Source organism: Antechinus flavipes, chromosome 3 (assembly GCF_016432865.1).
Source record: "Antechinus flavipes isolate AdamAnt ecotype Samford, QLD, Australia chromosome 3, AdamAnt_v2, whole genome shotgun sequence".
Classification (NCBI taxonomy): Eukaryota; Metazoa; Chordata; class Mammalia; order Dasyuromorphia; family Dasyuridae; genus Antechinus; species Antechinus flavipes.
In genome coordinates, this window is record NC_067400.1 from 246,866,592 (window position 1) to 246,886,585 (window position 19,994).

At 32.4% G+C, this 19,994-nt stretch overlaps 1 protein-coding gene across 1 annotated transcript in view; it reads right to left on the minus strand.

Moving 5' to 3' along the window:
* The window catches only part of SIM2 (SIM bHLH transcription factor 2), an 80,207-nt gene that overhangs the window by 6,385 nt on the left and 53,828 nt on the right, over window positions 1-19,994 (minus strand). The window contains exons 7-10 of the mRNA XM_051984835.1: window positions 16,792-16,898; window positions 8,596-8,743; window positions 6,754-6,922; window positions 5,759-6,167 (exon numbers count right to left, since the gene is read on the minus strand). Of these exons, the coding sequence (XP_051840795.1) occupies window positions 5,759-6,167; window positions 6,754-6,922; window positions 8,596-8,743; window positions 16,792-16,898 (833 nt within the window). The remainder of the gene's footprint in view (window positions 1-5,758; window positions 6,168-6,753; window positions 6,923-8,595; window positions 8,744-16,791; window positions 16,899-19,994) is intronic.

Below are 19,994 nucleotides of genomic sequence, written 5' to 3' on the forward strand. Positions count from 1 at the left end.
AATGTCAGAATCTTATCAGCAATATTTTTCTATGGCAATTGCAGTTGCCCACCTGTAGGATCTGTGTACTTAGTTGTCATTTCATGATCTAGTTAATAAAACCTGTTGAACAGTAGTTTAGTTTGGATAAACTGAATAAGATTAAGATATTCTGAAAATTATTGGATTAACTCCTTATCTCAACCCTCAACCCAACTCCACTCTATAACACCTACAGATACCTCCCTGCCAACATCACAGTATTGATATGAGTGTGTCAGTCTAGAAAGCATACAAGAGTTCTGTCCACAGATTATTTAGTTATGGTACTTATTCTCACTAAAGCTAAAAAGGAGCATATGAAGCTTCACTATTACTTTCTTCCTCTTTAAGAATGTCTTTCTATCTGTCAAGAGAAATTCATTGTTTTTATTCAAACACAAAAATGAAACAATTATATTATTGGTACTATCAAGATTATGGTGAAATTTAATATTGAAACTCAAATGATATTTACTCTCAGATTTATTTGTGGGTTCAATATGTGACCTTTAGAGGTAGTGACACTTGGAACATAAATTTCTGAAATAATGTGTTTCTTATTGTGAGATTAATTTTTATTTAAGAATTTTATTTCCAGAGATGAGCAAAAACAGCAGAGTCATGGAAAATAGAACTGAGATCTCAAAATCTCCATAAAGTTCTATGGCTGAGGTTCAGTGATCCTCTAAAGATAAAAGAGGAACTCACCAATCAAAGGAAGAGGCCATAGAAGGTGGGGGGGCGGGGTTTGCCAGAGTAAGGAGAAAGAGGGGAGGCAGCTGGCAACATTTGAATCTTACTTTTATATGAACTGGTCCAAGGAGAGAGAAATATATCCTCTGAGTTCAGTGCAGAAATATATTTCATTCAACAGAGATGCAATTAAGAGGAAAAGAGAAGGGAGGGGAAGGAATAAGAGGAAAACAAGCATAGCTGCAGAAGATAGGTTGAAGAGGGATTGAAGAAAAGGAGGAAAAAAGATTTTTAAAAAACTGGGATTTGAGAAAGGAAAAAAGATTTAAGGGAGCACTTAGAGACCTGATTGTAGCATACCCCTTCTATTCCTTTATTAGGATGCAGAAGAGGAGGAAAACAAAGAAAAATTATACGGTTGAACTCACCTATAAAGCCAAAAAGTATTATGAATTAAAAAGAACAATACAAAAAAATTTTTATAAGAAATATACTTGAAACATGTTCACACAGTTAAAATAAGGGGCTAGTGCAATACCTCAGCTGAAGTTAAATAAAATAGGTACAGCAAACTTGATCTCAAATAAGACAGCAAAAAAAAAAAAAAACCACTAATTTAAAACTATAAACATGGAAATTATGTTATGCTGGTACTATAGAAAATGAATTAATTAATATTAAACAGTATATATGTACCAAATAAAATATCACCTAGGTTTTTTTTTTAAAGTTAAATGAGTTATAGGGAGATAAAGACAGTAAAATAATAATAGGAAATCTCAATGTTCTTCTTTCAATCTTAACCCATAAATGGATTAACAAATAAATGAATGGCTAGATAAATAAGAAAGGTGTTAAGGACCTGAATCGAATTTTAGAAAAGTTAAGATATGATAGTCCTCTGGTGATTGCTGGATGGGAATAGAAAGAAGCATACATAATTCTCAGTTGTTCAGGTTGCCTTTACAAAAATTGTAAGTAGGGAATAAAAACATCACAAACAAATGCTGAAATATTAAATAAATCTTTTATAAGGCACAATGCAATAAAATATATCCAATAAAGGACCACTGGAAAAAAGAATTAAAAATAAACTGGAAATTAAATAACATAATTCTAAAGAATGGGTGGGTCTAAAGAAATACACACACTACAGAATTTCATTAAAGGGTAACTATAACTATGAGACAGTATAAAAAAATTTTGGCAGTATAGCCTCATCAGTCCTTCAGGGAAGATATATCTTTAAATATCTGTTTTTTAAAAATGAGAGAAAAGTTGTAACATATTGGAAAAGTGACTTTTTAAAAAAAGCTAGGGGGAAAACCTAATTAAACACTAAAATATAAATTTCAGAAATAAAAAATAAAATTGAAATCAAAAGAAAAATTGAATTAATTAATAAATAAAACTAAGACCTGTGTAATTGGGTTTTTTTTTTCCCTTTAGGAAAGATGAATTGAATACAATAGAACAGACAAACCATTAGCTTAGTTGACTTTTTTGAAAGAAGAAAACCAAATTACCAGTATCAAAAATGATGTAGTGGATTCCCTACAAATGAAATTATTAAAAATATTTTGTCTAATCAATAAAATTGACAATATGAATGAAATGGATTGATATTTCCAAAAATACAAAATGTACAAATTAATAGTTAAAAAATAAATGACTTAAATAACTTAATCTCAGGAAAATAATTGAACAAACTAATATAAACTCTAAAGAAAAAACAAGTACTAGATGGATTCACGAACAAATTCTTTCAAACATTTAGAATGATTGTTATTTTACAAAAGTAGTTTGAAGAAATAAATAAAAAGACTTACTAAATTTTTTATACAATATGAATATGGACGTGATACCTAAACCAAGGAAATTCAAAACAAAGAAAGCTACAAATTATATTCCTAATGAAAATTAATACAAAAATTAAAAAAAATAACAGCAAGAAAACTACAGCAACCTATCACAAAGATTATGATCAAATTGAATTTCATCAGGAATTTGAGGTTGGTTCAGTATTAGAAATAATACCAACACAATAGAACATATTATGAATAAGAATAACAAAAAGCATATGATTCTATCAATAGATGCTGATAAAGCTTTTAACAAGATACAATACCTGTTCCTGTTTTAAAAGAAAAAGAAAAGAAACATTAGAAAGCATAGGAACACATAACTCTTTCCTGAACATAATTCTTATGTAGCAAGACTGTGTTGTAGACAATAGAGACAAACTAGAGCATTGGTTGTCAAACTTTTGTTCTCAATATCTTTATACTATTAAAAATTGAGGATCTATCCAAAAAGTTTTTGTTTATATGTGTTGTATTTGTTGATGATATTCCCTTTGGAAATTAAAAAAACCCTAAGTTTGAATTTGTAGACCCTCTGAAAGGATTCTAGAGATCTCCAGGATTCTCTGAATCATACTTTAAGAACTACTGAACTAAAAGATGTCTAGAGCACCACTGTTTTTTGATAAAGTACTAGAAATGCTACCTATAACAATAAAGGAAGAAAAAGAAATCAAGTATAGGCAAAGAAAAAACCAAATTATTGTTTCCCCAGATAATATGATAGCTTACTTGGCAAATCCTAAAAAGTCACCTAAAAAGTTAATGAAACAAACAGCTTCAACAAAGTTGTAGGATATAAAAAAACACATCAGCATTTCAGCTTATTATTAAGAAAACCCAACAAAGAGAGAAATAGAAATTTCATTTAAATTAGAGAATATATAAAATATTTGGAAGTCTACCTCTTAACCTATATACAGGAAATACATGAATAAAACTACAAAACACTTTTCACTCATGGTTGGTTTTCACTCATATTAGAGGAGTATGGAAAAAATTACCCATATCAATGGATAGAAGAATAATTCATGACCCAAATAATGGACATAGAGAATTCAGTGAATAAAATGGATAATTCTGATTACATAAAATTTAAGCTTTTAATGAATTAGTTAAAACCAATGCAGTTAAGATTTGAAGAGAATCAGGTATGAAAAAATGTTTATAGCATTTCCCAGGTAAAGGTAACGTTTCTAATATACACAGAGAACTGATCCAAATTTATAAGAGACATTCCCAATTGATGAATGTTCAAAGAATATGAACTGGAAACTATCAAAGAGAGAAGGCCAAGCTATCAATGTCTACATGAAAAAAAAATGCTCTAAATTATAAATTTAAATAACAGTTTCCTTCTCACAACTATCATTCAGTAGCAAACTGACCAAAAAGGAAAATGACAAATACTGGAGGAGCTGAGGGAAAGCAGGTAGAATATTGATGGAACTGGAAACTGTAATTGTAAAAAGCAATTTGTCCCAAATATGCTTCTAAAAAACAAATATGTCCCCAAAAGTATTAAATAATGTATCATTTGACCCAGCAATACCACTATTAAATATGTATTCAGAGAAGACAAAGGACAAGAAAAAGTACCCATGTGTACAAAAATGTTTATCACAGCTCTTTTTGTGGTGACAAAGAATTGGAAACTAAGGGATGATCCTCAACTGGGCAAAGTATGGTTGTGAATATGATGAACACTGCCTTGTCCATTACCATTGCACAGGGCACAACTTGATGATGAATGGGACAGGTTCAGAGAACATTAGGAAGACCTGTACAAACTGACAAAAGTGAAATGAGAACCAGGAAAACAATTTATATTATAAGAAACAACAATATCAAAGGATATGAACAGACAATTTTCAGAGGATGAAATTGAAACTATTACCACTCATATGAAAGAGTGTTGCAAATCATTATTGATCAGAGAAATACAAATTAAGACAACTCTGAGATATCACTACACACCTGTCAGATTGGCTAAGATGACAGGAAAAAATAATGATGAATGTTGGAGGGGATGCGGGAAAACTGGGACACTAATGCATTGTTGGTGGAGTTGTGAACGAATCCAACCATTCTGGAGAACAATCTGGAATTATGCCCCAAAAATTATCAAATTGTGCATACCCTTTGATCCAGCAGTGTTTCTATTGGGCTTATATCCCAAAAAAATACTAAAGAAGGGAAAGGGACCTGTATGTGCCAAAATGTTTGTAGCAGCCCTATTTGTAGTGGCTAGAAACTGGAAAATGAATGGATGCCCATCAATTGGAGAATGGTGGGTAAATTGTGGTATATGAATGTTATGGAATATTATTATTCTGTAAGAAATGACCAGCAGGATGAATACAGAGAGGACTGGTGAGACTTACATGAACTGATGCTAAGTGAAATGAGCAGAACCAGGAGATCATTATACACTTCGACAACGATATTGTCTGAGGACATATTTTGATGGAAGTGGATTTCTTTGACAAAGAGACCTAACTGAGTTTCAATTGATAAATGACGGACAAAAGCAGCTACACCCAAAGAAAGAACACTGGGAAACGAATGTGAACTATCTGCATCTTTGTTTTTCTTCCCGGGTTATTTATACCTTCTGAATCCAATTCTCCCTATGCAACAAGAGAACTGTTCGGTTCTGCAAACATATATTGTATCTAGGATATACTGCAACATATCCAACATATAAAGGACTGCTTGCCATCTAGGGGAGGGGGTGGAGGGAGGGAGGGGAAAAAAATCGGAAAAGAAACGAGTGCAAGGGATAATGTTGTCAATATAAAGTAATCATTAAATAAAAATTTTAAAAAAAACTAGCTATCAAAGTAAAAGAAAAAACAACAACAATAAAGACAATTTAAAAAGATTTAAAAGTACTTATCCAAGTTTTCCCTTTTGGTAGAAATGAAAAAAAAGAATACGTTGTGAAAGACAATTGAGTATTTTGCTTTTTTCTCCACTTCTTTATGAAATGGTTATATACTTTTGAAATCAGCTCATTTTTTGGTCATACAATAATATAAGCATGAAATGATAGTAATTCTTGCTTACAAACATAAAAAAGAAATATTTAACTTGTATATTTACTTTTCTCTACCACCCATAGACATTTCCTCCTGATATTTCAAATACTTTTCCCTTTCCCATGTGTAAACACAACCCACCTTCATAATTGGGTGCCAAGTTGTGCCGTGTAATGTTCACTGGCTGGTCAGGATGATTTTTAGCTGGAGACTGGCTGTTGGGTACTAAGGGATTGGCATAATGCCACTGGCACTCTCCACTGGTTTGTAATGTGCTCAAGAAAAAATGTGCCACCTCACATGGGGATCCTTGAGACTGTCCAAATTTTGAAGGTAGCATTTGTCTTTTGCTCCTAAATACATGAGAATCTATAGGAAAGGGTCCATAATGGTAAGAAAAAGGCAAGGTATATGAGGGGGCATATAAAAGTTCACTGTTTTCTGAGTAAAAGTTTTGTTCTTGAGTATTTGTAGTATTTGTTGCAGAACTTGCTCTCCAGTTTCCAACCTGGCCACATTCCGATTTGTCCATTTGGAAAGAGTCGTATTGCTGAAATAGCAAAAGAAGACCAGTAAAGAGCTAGCTAGAAGAGACAAAAGCTTAATGTAGTACAAGATAATAAAATATATGGCAAACATTGCTGTCCTGGGTTTTACTTTTATCTATTATACAAGAATGGATTGGATCATAATGTGGAAGCCTCAGAGTAAAAAGGAATACTTGATAACAGTTGGAGGGGCAAGAATTTTCCCCATCAAAGAGTTGAGAAACTAATGCAGATCCTGTTTCTAAGAGTTTGAAATCAACTACTAAAAAAAAAAAAAAACTTGGGGAAAATTGTTATTGATGAAAAATACTGTGAAGATATGTAAGGCAAACAAAAATAAAAGAAAATTCTAACAAGCTTACTATAAAGAGTCCCTTCATGATTTAGTTTTTGCTATGAACTATATATATAACCACCTCAAATTTTGCATAATATTAAACAAATGGTTGTGTCTCTGAAGAATTTTCCAACATAGGGAAATTTCTCCTATGCAATTAGTGATTTGTTGTTATTCCATATTTAATGTATCCATATGAACCTCAAATGAATGCTAAGAGAAGACTATATAGTGACAAATGCATTCATTACCTGTGGTAGATAGGGGTTTGTTCTGACTTTTGTCTTCATCTTGTTACTTTTGCATTTTGCTATTTTCCTAGGTTCTTGTGAGGTAGACATTGAAGTCCTACAGGAATACTGGGACTTTGAAGAGGTGACTTGATCCAGTGACAGCTGTATTTCCTTGTATTCAATATCTCTGCCAAGAGAACAAAAAAGATTCATTTCATGCTTAAGAAGACCTTGCTTTGACAATAAAACATTTCTATTATAATTTTAAAGTATATCATGATATGTAATTTCATTTTCATGGATTCTGGAAAATGATCAATAAAATCAGCACTGGAAAAAGAATATGTTTGCTTCTCTATTAAGGCTGAAGCCCTTGGATTATATGACCTTCAAAATTCTTAAGTTTTGTAATTATTTGACTAGGAGGAAGGGATTGGTACAGCTATATCCAAATCTATAAAACTCAATTCATACCCCTTGTGAAAATCATGAGTTTAAGAAAATTTATAAAGACAGAAAGGAAAAACATTTTTACTAAGTCCAACTGTATCTTAACAAAGGAAATCCTTCCTAAAAAGTCTCAGTCTTGGGGATTGTTGAGCTTGAATCTAAGCTTATTTTCCTCCTTTTAAATATTTTATACCTTTAACTGCTGTGAAGAGTTGCTCAAAATGTCTAATTTTAAAGAAGTAGTAGATCTTCAATCATAACTTCAGAAGACTAATGAAGCATGTCTCTTGGCAGAAAAGTGGTGGGCAAGAGGTATAAAAGAAGACGCTCATTTTTAGATATGGCCAGTGTTTTGATTTTTGTTCAGCTATATTTATTTGTTATAAGGAAAAGACTGAGGTTGTGAAAAGTGAGAGTGATGTAAAAAGAAAAAAGAGTCAATAAACTTTTTTAAAAGTGGTAAGTCTTTTGATAAGAGCAGGTTAAAATCTGGCTTGATTCACTGACTGGCTGTGTGATCCTAAGGAAGTCATTTAACTTCTATTTGCCTAAGTTTCCTCACCTGTAAAATGGGGAAGAATTGTGTGAGGTTCAAATGAAGTAACAATTATAAAGTGTTTAGCACAGTACCTGGCACATAGCTATTATTATTGTTAATAGGTAGTTTTTGTTTTCCTAGAAAATATACATTTTCCCAATCTAAGATATATTTTTTCTGTGATTTTGTTAAAATTATTGTTCATTTCTAAAAAGCAGAAAAGTGAAATTCCTTTGGTCAGAGACTTTAGTGCTTAAATCCTTTCTCTATATAGAAGACAAAAAAATATTTTCAGTGAGGATATTTACTATTACTCAGCTATATTGCTGAGTAACAAATATGGACTAGAATTTTATTTCACTTGATGAAGCTCTAAGGGAAGATTTCATTTTGTCCTCAAGTAATCTTATTTCCTATACCTTTCTTATAATAAGAAATCTCATTCTAAAGATAGATTTGACCTTTAGTCTTGGTTTATATTAAGGACAGCAGCAAGTTCATAGAAGTTGCAGTAAGTTCATACAATGGGGATTATGGACACCAGTTTTTTTTTTTGATTATTAAAACAGACAAAGAAGGATTATAGGCAAGAGTACAGTATTTACTTCATCATGCTTCCACATTTCTATTCTATATCCAGATTATAATTATGCTGGAAACATAGCTGTACTATTTGCTTTTTTTTTTTTTTTTTTTTTTTTTAGCTTTTATCTCAACCAGAAGTAGAATCCTCCAAAACATTTTGTAAAATGAATTTTTAAAAGCAAACAAAAATCCATAAACAAATGAACATCTGCACAGAGAAAGAATAATTATAATTATTTTAATGTGAAATGAGACATTAAAGAGGAGAACAAATTTGTTTGACTTACGTGAGAACATAATTGACACTCACTATGCAGTGAGGTCTTGATGAACGACTGTTGTGCACAATGGTAGCATAACTCTGAACCCAAACCCAGCCTCCATGCTTGGAAAGTAATCGGTAGTATTTGGTTGTGACTTGACCTTTCACCAACACTGTAAAAATATTATTCATAAATTATAGTATTCTGGAGCTTAAGAATGAACTTCCTTAAAAAGGAAACATGTATGTGCTACCAGTTTTTGTGTTAAAGTCTATATAACCTACTGTATATAAACATGTAACCAATTATCAGGTTGTTCTTTTGTTGATATTTCTGTTCCCCCATCTACTTATTTAACTGAAGACTATTGGTCTTAAGGTCCATTAGAAGACAAAAAATAACTGAACCTCACAAAGTTACAAAGTCTATTAATTAATGGGATTTTGTTGTTGTTCCAGAGCTAAGAATTTTTGGTTCCCTGGATATCCTAAGATATTCTAGTGAATGGGTCATTTAAATAAGAAAACTATTAGGCTCGGAACAATCTCTTACTCTACATGTTAAAGATTTTTAACAGTTCACCTAAAACACATCTATGCACAATGAACTTGTTTACACTATTACCATTTTTATTTTGTGACAATTTATACTTAACCTTGCCACCTCAGCCCAAGACTTATAATATTTCTATATAATATTGTTCATCTAATATCCTCCAAATTAGAACTTATTTTTTGAAAATTTGGCATGTGGATTCATATTGAATGGCCATGTAGTTGCTCATTAAACTGAACTAAAACCATTATCACTCATCACTCACCAAAAAAGAGATTGTATGGCATTATCTCTTTTCTTAACTGCTTTTATTATCTTAAAGTTGATAATCTATTTAAAAATAAAGCTAAACCATTCAGAGAATGTGGGGAAAGGAAAAAGATTTGCATCACTGAATGGAGGTAAGCCCTGGTCCTCAAAACTGGAATAGACAGAGAGAAGTTCCAGGTTAACTATCCTTAGAGATGGATTAATTGGGACAGATGTTCTAGACCCTTGATGACTTTCTACATCTACTTCCATAGATTCATTTATTATCTCTACACAGATAACACACACACACACACACACACACACACACACACACACACATATATAAAGTTCTAGTCTTTTTAAACTCCAGTCCCAAATCTCTGGTTGCCTACTAGTCATCTTGCTATCCCACTACTAATTAAAAATAAGTATGGTCCAAATTAGCTACTTTTCCTAACTTCCCTTTTCTATTTTTACTACTATCCTTTCAATTACAGAGGATCACAATCTTAGATGCCAAATCCTACAGATTTTACCTTTATAACATCCCTAGCTACCATAACTCAACAGCACCCAGTTCTGAAATCTTAAGTGGGAATCTTGAGAACTGTAATCCTGGAGGAACAGATTTTCCATTTAGCCCTAAGAAGACTCTAAGTTTTGAGGGGAGAAGAAACTGGCCAGTCACAAGTAAGAAAGTTTCTCTACTTTCTCCCACAGCTCAGAGGGAGGAGAGACAGAGCTAAGAAATAAATCTGTAAAAATGTGAGCCATAAGGACAGTTCTTTAGTAATCAAGTCCCCTCCACACCTTTATTCAGTACTTACTGATAGCAGGCAATTCTCTACAATTTTTCTTGCTCTTTCTTTAAAGTTCCTTCTATTGCATAAAAATCTTTTTCTTTTTTTTCTTTTACATAAATATCTATTCTTTTTTTCTATACATATTTCTACATTTATCATGCTGCACAAAAAATCCAGATCAAATGGAGAAAAAAAAATGAGAAAGAAAATAAAAAATAAGTAAACAAAAACAATAAAAAAGATAAAAATACTATGTTGTGATCCATATTCAGTCCCCACAGTCCTCTTTCTGGATATAGATGGCTCTTTCTATCATAAGTCTATTAGAATTGGCTTGAATCATCTCATATGCATTAATCATTACATAATCTAGTTTTTGTTGTGTATAATGTTCTTTTGGTTCTGCTTACTTCACTTAGTATCAGTTCATCTCAGTCTCTCCAGAGCTCTCTGAAATCATCCTGCTGATCTTTTCTTATGGAATAATAATATTCCATAACATTCATATACCATAACTTATTCAGTCATTACCCAACTGATGGACATCCACTCAGTTTTCAGTTTCTTGACGCTATGCTACAAACATTTTTGCACATGTGGGTCCTTTTCCCTTTAAAAATCTATTCTTAATAATAATTTATTTTGAATATCTATTCTCTTCCAGAAAAAAAGCAAATGGAAAATGACAATGGTTAGCTGGAAAAACACAGATTCTAACTAGGTCAGAGAGCTAAATCATTGTCCAATACATTAAGATTGGTTTTCTTTAAGAGAATCCCAGAGTTATAAATGTTAAAAGATTTTATAGGAATGGTTTTTAATTAATAATGTTAATTTGTAAGCTCCTAAAATAACAGAGGAAGACTTATTTGAGACAAATGTGCCACCTACACTAAAGAATGATTTTTGTCTTAAATTGAAAAAAAAAAAAAACTTGGACAAATCTTGCATCTAAGTGATGGAATGGTAGAGGTAGGGACAAAAGGGATGCCATGACCATAGGCTACCTTATTGGAGGAAAAAGGCTTGATCTGCAAACAATTTGCTTTTTCTATTATGAAAAGAGATTAAAAATAGCAAGTTCTCAACCAAACACTGCTTCACAGTAATTTTTGATGGGTATAGTATGTATCTATATATGCATTCTGTCTATCCCATTCCCAGTTAAATGTTAGTTCCTTCAGGGAAGGTTTTGTTATCCCCAACACCTAACACAATTTTTCAGCATAGTAGGTCTTTTATCCTCTTATTAAAGGAGTAGGAACAGTTCAGGGTATTGTTAGCTTTACCTGATTACTTCCCTCCCTTTTTATTAATGTTTTACAAAGAATACAGAGAGGAAAGAGAAATATTGTTGAGAAAGAAATGTTATATTTTAGAAGATATCAATAAAAATAGGAAATTACTCTAAAATTTAATAGGTGCTTAATATTTATTTAATTGGATCATGACTTTAGGAAGTATAAGAATTTGATGACTCTGCCAGCTGGTAATTGAAAAATAAATCTGAAACATATACATTTAGCTTATAATAACAACAATCTTCATCACTGAAGCAAAGTCATTCCCCTCATACATATACACAAAGATCCTTCAGGCTACAGAATTCCTATTTTATGATTTTTTTTCCCATTTGTTTTCTTCTGGCTTTGAATTTTATCTGAAACTGATTTTTACCTTTATAAAAATGGAATAATGGATAGTGAGTTGATCTTGAAGTCAGGGAAATTTAGGTTCAGATCATTTTTTCTATCCCTTGGACAAATCACAATTTCTTAGTACCTCTCGACAACTCTCAAGACTATAAATCACAGAATTTCATCACTGCATGGAGAAGAGGAGAGGAAGGAGTGAAGAGAAGAAGGGAGGGGATGGAGAGAAGAAGGGTGGAAATAAGGAAGTGTGGCAGGGGGAAGAGAAAAGGGACAGTAAGGAAAGGAAGTAAATAGAAAGGAGGAATTTCCACACTCATAAGATCTGATTCCAAAATAATAAATGAAGCCTATTTTTATTTTAAAGGATCCAATCTGTTGCCAAGATGTATTAACTTCGCCTTCACATCATCTCTTGAATACCACTTCTGTCACTACTATACCTTTATTGCAGGTCCAGCTCACCTCACACTTGGATTATTGTAACAGTCTCCTGATGGGTCTATCTCAAGGCTCTCCCCATTCTGATCCATACTTTATTCAGCCACTAACATAATTTTGTTTAAGCAGAGATTCAACCACATTAACCCCCTTAATCAATAAATTCTAGTGGCTACCTATTGCCTCCAAGATCAAATACAAAAATATTCTATTTATCACTGAAAATCCTTCATAACCTAACCCTTTCCTACCTTTTCATAGGTAGGAAACTTACCTGAAACATACTCTTCCATTTTAAGGTACTGGCTCTTAGTTGTTCCAGGAATTTTCTCTGGTTATCTTACATGCTTGGAATACTCTTTTTCTTCAGCTCAGTCAACTGAACTCCCTAATTTCCTTTAAGTCCCAACTGAAATCTCATAGTGAATTCCCTCTATTAATTACTTACTATTTTTCGTATACATAGCTTATTTTGTATGTATATGTTATTTTGGACAGCTAGGTGGTGCAATGGATATAATGCCAGTTCTGGAGTCAAGAAGATTCATCTTCTTAAGTTCAAATCAAATCAAACACTTGCTGTTTGCCTCAACTTCCTCATCTTAAAAATGAGCTGGAGAAGGCAATTGGCAAACCACTCCAGGATCTTTGCCAAGAAAACCCCAAATGGGGTCACTAAAAGTCAGATAACTGAAATGACTCAACAACAACAAAGTAGATTATTTTGCTTATTTTTCTCTTTAGACTGTAAGCTCTTTGAGATCAGAACTATTTTTTGCTTTTTTTTTTGTATTCCCAGCACTTAACACAGTACCTGGCATACTTAATAAATATTTGCTAAATATCACACTTCAAAGGATGGCAAATGTTGAAACTATGCCACCTCTTATTGAATGTTGAATCTCACTGAAAGTGAATTACAACATTATATTTCTCAAATCCTTTGTGTATTCATGGTTGGATTTGGAGTTGGACTCATTGTGTAGGATAATGAAAAGAAGAAAAACTCTTAGTGATTTATTCCATTATAAATACATAATATGGAGAATCTAAGAATAAATTGTGTAATATGTTAAACTAAGATTTTGTTTTCAATAAGTGAGTTCAGTGAGAAATTTAATTTTATGTTAAACTTTAAACTGTTATTAACATTTTTTAAGGATAGAATGTTTATAATCTGAAGAATATGTTCTTGCACATTAAAAATGTAAAGATACATTTACATATAATACATACATGTATATACACATTTCTCTTTCTCTTTTCTCTTGAAATTTCCATAAATGTTGTCTATTACTAGAAACCATTTCCGATTCCTCTAGATGCTAATGCCTCTTCACCCACATGCACCAAAATGACTTTACTTTTACTTAATGTAGATTTTTAAATTTTTCTTCTATTTGATTAAGAAAGGGACAAGAAAGAGACAATTTCAATTTTGTCTGCATTCACAGTGCCTAGCCTGATGCCTGGAAAACATGTATACATACATACATATATACATATATATGTATACACACACACACACACGTATTCCACTATATTTTCCATAATTTATTTCTACTATATATAATTTGTTTCCAATCACTATGCTAGATGTAGTATTTATATGTGTATGTATGTGTATATGTATTTATGTATATATGTATGTGAAGTCTATAATGCCATCACGATCTTTTCTGCCCTGGCCTTTATTTCAGTGTTCTCATTCATTTTAAATATATAGATATTGTTTTGAATATGTTAAATTACATAGTAAATAAAAACAGTAATTACAACCATCATTTTGCCTTTTCAATTTTTAAGCATACGGTTTTGTGTCTTTCTTTCACAGCTGATTATGATTATTATTGTGTGTGTGTTTTAACACATTTGTTATTAATTTGAAAATATCACAGTTTCCAATGAGTTTATTAAAACAATTGACTAATATCAAGGAAGTTGGAAATCTACTAGCCAAATTTCAACACAATCTCTGCAAAACTGGGGAATGGGAAGAATAAGAATAATGACTTAGTAAGCACAGCCAACAATGCACTTCTTCCATTCAAATCTATATTTCTTTGTGAATTATCTTTTTGGTTATGACAATCATTAAAATCAAACATCAAAATAAATTGAACTTAGAACCAGACCTTTAAATTATTGTATCAAAAGTTTAAAAATAAGACATACAAAAATAGATGCATATTCAATGACTATTCTCACTGCAAATACTTTAAATAATAGTATTTTATTTAATAATGTGAAATTCTTGATAATTTGGTGGGAGCAAAAACATATTTTAAAATATTGTTTATTTAACCTTATTCTATTCTTTTAAAATTTCTTTTGCATGCTTTATAGTTCATATATATTAGTACAAAAGTATCTGTAAATAATTTATTCATGTAAATATATTGTAGTCCATGCTCAAAATTTTCTTACTGAAAGAAATCAAAAATGTCTGGAAACCACTGAATTAGATCATCGGTTTAACTTTGCTCAAATTTTTTTTTCTACCTTCATTTAGCTTTTGGAAGAACCAAGAGAACACAGCAAGCATTTATGAACTAGTTGCTATGTTTCGGGCATTGGTAGACACTGCAATAGAAATAACAAAAATGACACAGTCCATGTTCTAAAGGGGAATATAGTCTACTTAGAGGATACAACATGGTCACAAATAAGTGCAGTATATATACAAAATAAATACAAAGTGATTTGGAAAATAAGAGAAGGGAATGAGAGGGATCAGAAAAAGTCCTTGAGGAGTGTGGCTTGCTCAGTACTTCTAAACTCTAAACCCAGAAGTTCCTATGATCCTCCTGCATTGACAAATCAGATGTTTTCTTTCTCTTTGTATAAATTTCTTTTTTTCCCTGAAAAACCTGTTGTTTCATTTAAACCGCTATTCATTTGTGACTAGAGAACACAGTAATTTAATTTCTAAATCTAATAATGTCAGCAAATCAAGAAAAGACCTTGTCAGTACTTAAAGTCAAGGAACCAATATGCTAGTCTGAAGTCCTCATTTCATTCTTCTAAAAGCTGGAATCAGTCCTGGTAGTAGAAGATGCAATCAAGTTTAAGAAGGAATCCTGATTCATCTTTTTTATAAGAGAACTGAGTATGGGAATGTCTTTATTTCATTTCAAGAATTATCTCTTGAGTTTACTTTTCACCAGATAGAAAGGGAGAATTCTTTTCCCTATTCCTTGGTAAACTAATCAACATATGTCTCTGAGATTATTACCTAGAGTTTGGACTTGAATGTGTGTGTGAATTTATAAGGAAAATTATACTTTGCATTTAATTAGCCAATGTTTGTCAGAGACAATTTATTAATATTTATATATGTTGCTTCATGGTGGAAGAGCTGTTATCAGAATTCCTCAGAATTTAGGCTACACACACACACGCACACACACACACACACACACACACACACATGTATATGTATATGTAAGTATGTGGTTTTAGAAACTTGGTCTCCCTATTTCATCCAAACTGATACACTTGTTACCCCCAGGCTTGATCCAATTATTGATTAACATGGAAGCTTTGAGTTGCTCCATTTCCAACCTGGAAGGATTTGTCCTCCCTTACTCAGCCTGGTAGTCCCCATAATCCCAAGAGCTCAACATAATACTGCTAGATTTAGTGCAGACAATTGAGAAGCTTTAGCATACTACAACACAGAATTCCAGAGCTCAACTGCTCTGCCAGCTTCAGCCTCCAGAGTAGCTGGTTTTAAATTACATTACAGAACTGGGCATCTTGTAAGTCCATATTATTCAGGAAACAAAAAACAAAACTCCTTCATCAAGGGTACAAAGTCTAGGTTAGAGTTTTTTATTTGTCTAAACAAAACAATAGCAATGTCAATATTGGTGCACCCAAAAGAAATATTTTCCCCAAACCAATTATTTTTCCTTTAACCACTTCCTCCCAGGATTCCTTCTTCCTATCTGGTCAAAGGTGAACCAGGAATATTATTCTTAACTAGGCCAAAAGCATTTCCTCTCCCAGATCTCTTACCATATGCAAGTAAAAACTCTTGAGTTTCAAGGAATAAGTAAGATTCTTTATTGAACTCGATTGAGTCTTCGACTGCTAGAATTCTTATAAGAATGAAATGAGGTTTTGAGAGAATAGTGACTCCTTAACTTTGATTAAATAATAATGTTATTCATTCAGGTAAGATTAAGGGCTTTAGATTAGTACTGTCATTATTTCTTAATATTTAAGAAAACAAACTATTATATAACAGACTGAAATGTTCAACAGGAGGTTATACTAAATGTTTCTTCATATTTCAGCCCATTTACTCTGAAATTTGGAGGCATGTATATGTATATCATAGAATAGTTTTATACCTATTTCCTTATTCCCTATCTTTATCCCTCCACCCCAGTGGAAAATACTTCTTTTCTTGATGTGTATAGATTTGTTTACTTGATTAAAAAAAAAAACTTGATTGATTAAGCAATATTAAAATATTTTAAATGTGTGAGCATCTATATTGTGTTACTTACGTAGATGATGAGCATAACGTAAGTAGAACATATCACAGCCATGGACGTGATGGTAAAGGGTTTTCTCTATCAAATCCTGTGGTTCATAGCCAGTTAGTTCAGTCACCCTGGAAGAAGAAGGCTATCTAAATTAATAATATTGCCCTTCAGATTTGGTTTTAAATAAATAAATATTGATTTTGCTAAGTAATCAAGTGCTAAAGGATCAAAAGTGGAAACTTATGTTGACTTTGGAATCTGAAAACCATCTTTTTTATAAGAAATAACTTTTGAACTCTAGTCCAGAGATCAAAGAATGAATTCTTTAAGATAATTTGCAATTTCATCCTTTTCATAGTGAATTCAAATTTATCTAAGAACTAACACTATGCAGAAAGATATTTGAAAGATATTTCAGGAAGGTTCTGGAAAGATTTTAATTTTCTTAAATCTTCATTTTTAACAGTATATAATCAATCTAAAAGGGAATTTGATTTCAAGACTGCTTGGGGAATATTTTCATGTTACTGAGAATATTGAATATTACTGAGAAAAGTTTAGTGATTGTATTAAATTGTTAAGAACCAAATCACATTGTTATTATTCAAAGTCTACTGATCCTTGAATAGCCTACCTTAAATGATACCTTGTCCATGAAGCTTTTTCAGATCATCTGACCTCATAAAACACTGTTTTATAACTTATGTCCTTGTCTTGCATTATTATGAACTTTGTTTCTTGGCATTCATCCTATTAGACTAATGATTCTTCCCCCCCACCCCAAAAATTGAATTGATTTTTATTTTTTGTATTTTTATTTTCCCCAGTTAAATTCAAAAAAACATTTTTTGGTTAAATATGTAGCTTCATTATTTTACATATTTCTTTATGAATCATGTTGAAAGAAAAAAAATGAACAAAAGGGAAAAAACCACAACAAAAAAAAACAGAAGAAAAAGAAAAAGAAAGTGAATATAGCATGTGTTGATTTACATTCAGTCTATGTAATTCTCTCTCAGGATGCACATGGTATTATATGTCCAAAATTGCTTTGGATCACTGAACCACGGAGAAGAACCAAATCTGTCATTGTTGATTATTTGTTGTTCACAGTCTTGTTGTTGCTGTGTACAATGTTTCCTGATTCTACTTGTTTCACTCAGCATCAGTTCATGTTTATCTTTTAAGGCCTTTCTAAAATCAGCCTGTTCATCATTTTTATAGAATAATAATATTCCATTACTTTTATATACCATAATTTATTTAGCGATCCCCCAATTGATGGGCATCTACTCATCTTCCAATTCTTTGTCACCACAAAAAGAGTTGCTAGAAACATTTTTGTACATGTGAATCCTTTTTCTTTTTAGGATTTCTTTGGGATACAGACCCAGTAGGGGCCCTGCTGGATTAAATTATATGTATAATTTTATAGCCATAGTTCCAAATTGCTCTCCAGAATGGTTGGATCATTTCACAACTTCCACAATCAATACATTAATTAGACCAATGATTCTTAACCTGGGATCAAATTCCTAGGGGTCAATGAGCTTTCCTCAGACTTCCAGAGAAGTTCATGCCACAAAAAAGCTTAAGAGCCCCTTATATAGATTCTAAGTTTATGGGGATAGGGATGACATCTCTCATATTCATGCCAGCCAATTCTCTGCCCACAGTAGGCATTTTATTAGTATTTCTTAATGAATGTATTCCAGGATATTTATATTTGTTTAAAACTAATTTCTATTCCAATGGGTTTTTGGATGTTCAAGACTGATTTTCATGGATGGCATAAACTTTGAAATCTAACTGTGTTGTAATCTTTTTCTTCTCAAAAAGCAGCCAGGTGATAAAAGTTCAGATCTTTTAATATCTCCAATATAGCCCGGTTAGCTTAGAGGCCTATCTCTCTGCTTGGTTCCAAGAGCTCTCTCCGAATGTCACCAAATCCAAAGGTCTGGTCCTTCAGCCTCTGCCTCAGTTTTCTTCAGCCTCCAGCCAGCTCCAACTCTTCATGTCATTCCGCTGAAATCTCGACTTGTAGCATCTTCACTCTCCGAAGAACACTTCTGCCACCAGCCAGCCAAGTGGAAAATATTCTGCCTTGCCTCGGAGAGAGGGCTTCTGGCGTAACTCTACTGAAATCTGACCGAGAGCTTCTGTCTGTTTCTTTTATACAAGAGGGAGGAATTGTGGGATACGAGAGAGAGGGATTATGGGTTTTCTCCCATAGTGCTCTCTGGCCCAACGAGCTTCAAGGGAGGTGTGAACTCATTGAACTTAGTTCTACTTAGTACCTTGTTTCAGGTTCTGCCCAAAACATCTTCTTGTAAGATTAGATCAACTCTAATTAGTTAGCAGTTAGTAAGGATTCCAACATCTCCCCCTTTCTTTTGTTTTAAAACATAGGGGTTTCTGAAGGGGTACACATAAATCCATCAATATGGGCCAGAACTTTGTAACAGATATACATGGTATACATAAATCCATCAATATGGGAGGCATTATACATAATTTACAAAAGCATACAGCAATATAACACAGGCTAGTGGTAATGTAACAAATAACATGAATCAACATGAAAATTTAACTACTGCAAAAGTCTCATCAACAATCTTTCATCTCAAGAAATCCAATGATTCTTGCAATTGCTTAAAATACATAAGCACATAGTAATATAACACAGGCTAGTAGTAATGTAACAACATAAATCGACCTGAAAATTTACAAATGTCCATAAGTCCTAGAAATAGTCCATAAGGAATCCATTGTCCATTAGTTCATGCGCCAGGAATCTAATAATTCCTGTAAGCTCTGAAGTACTGCAAAAGGTCTCATCAACAATTTTTCATCTCAGGGAATCCAGTGATTCTTGCTGGTTTTTCAGGAACTGAAAGCTGAAGATTTTAAAGTTCTTTTGACAGTCTCATTGTTAGCCTTTTCCACCTGTGAAAATATAAGCAGATCCTCTTCCCCAAGCAATTAACCTATTTAATTCTCTTCTATTTACCAAGTTTGGGATTTCTCCTCATCATCTGGTAATTACATTGGAGTTGTTTGCATTGGATATTGTCTTGTTGTTTTAAAAAGCCTGTATTCTTCCCAACTGTAATCTTGATTGCTTTTCTGTTGGTTGATGACATCAGAGTTCTGAATTTCTAAAGTCTCTCTGGGTGTAACCTCAGCTGCTATCATGCCCCACCTGTCCTTTGATTGATACTTTG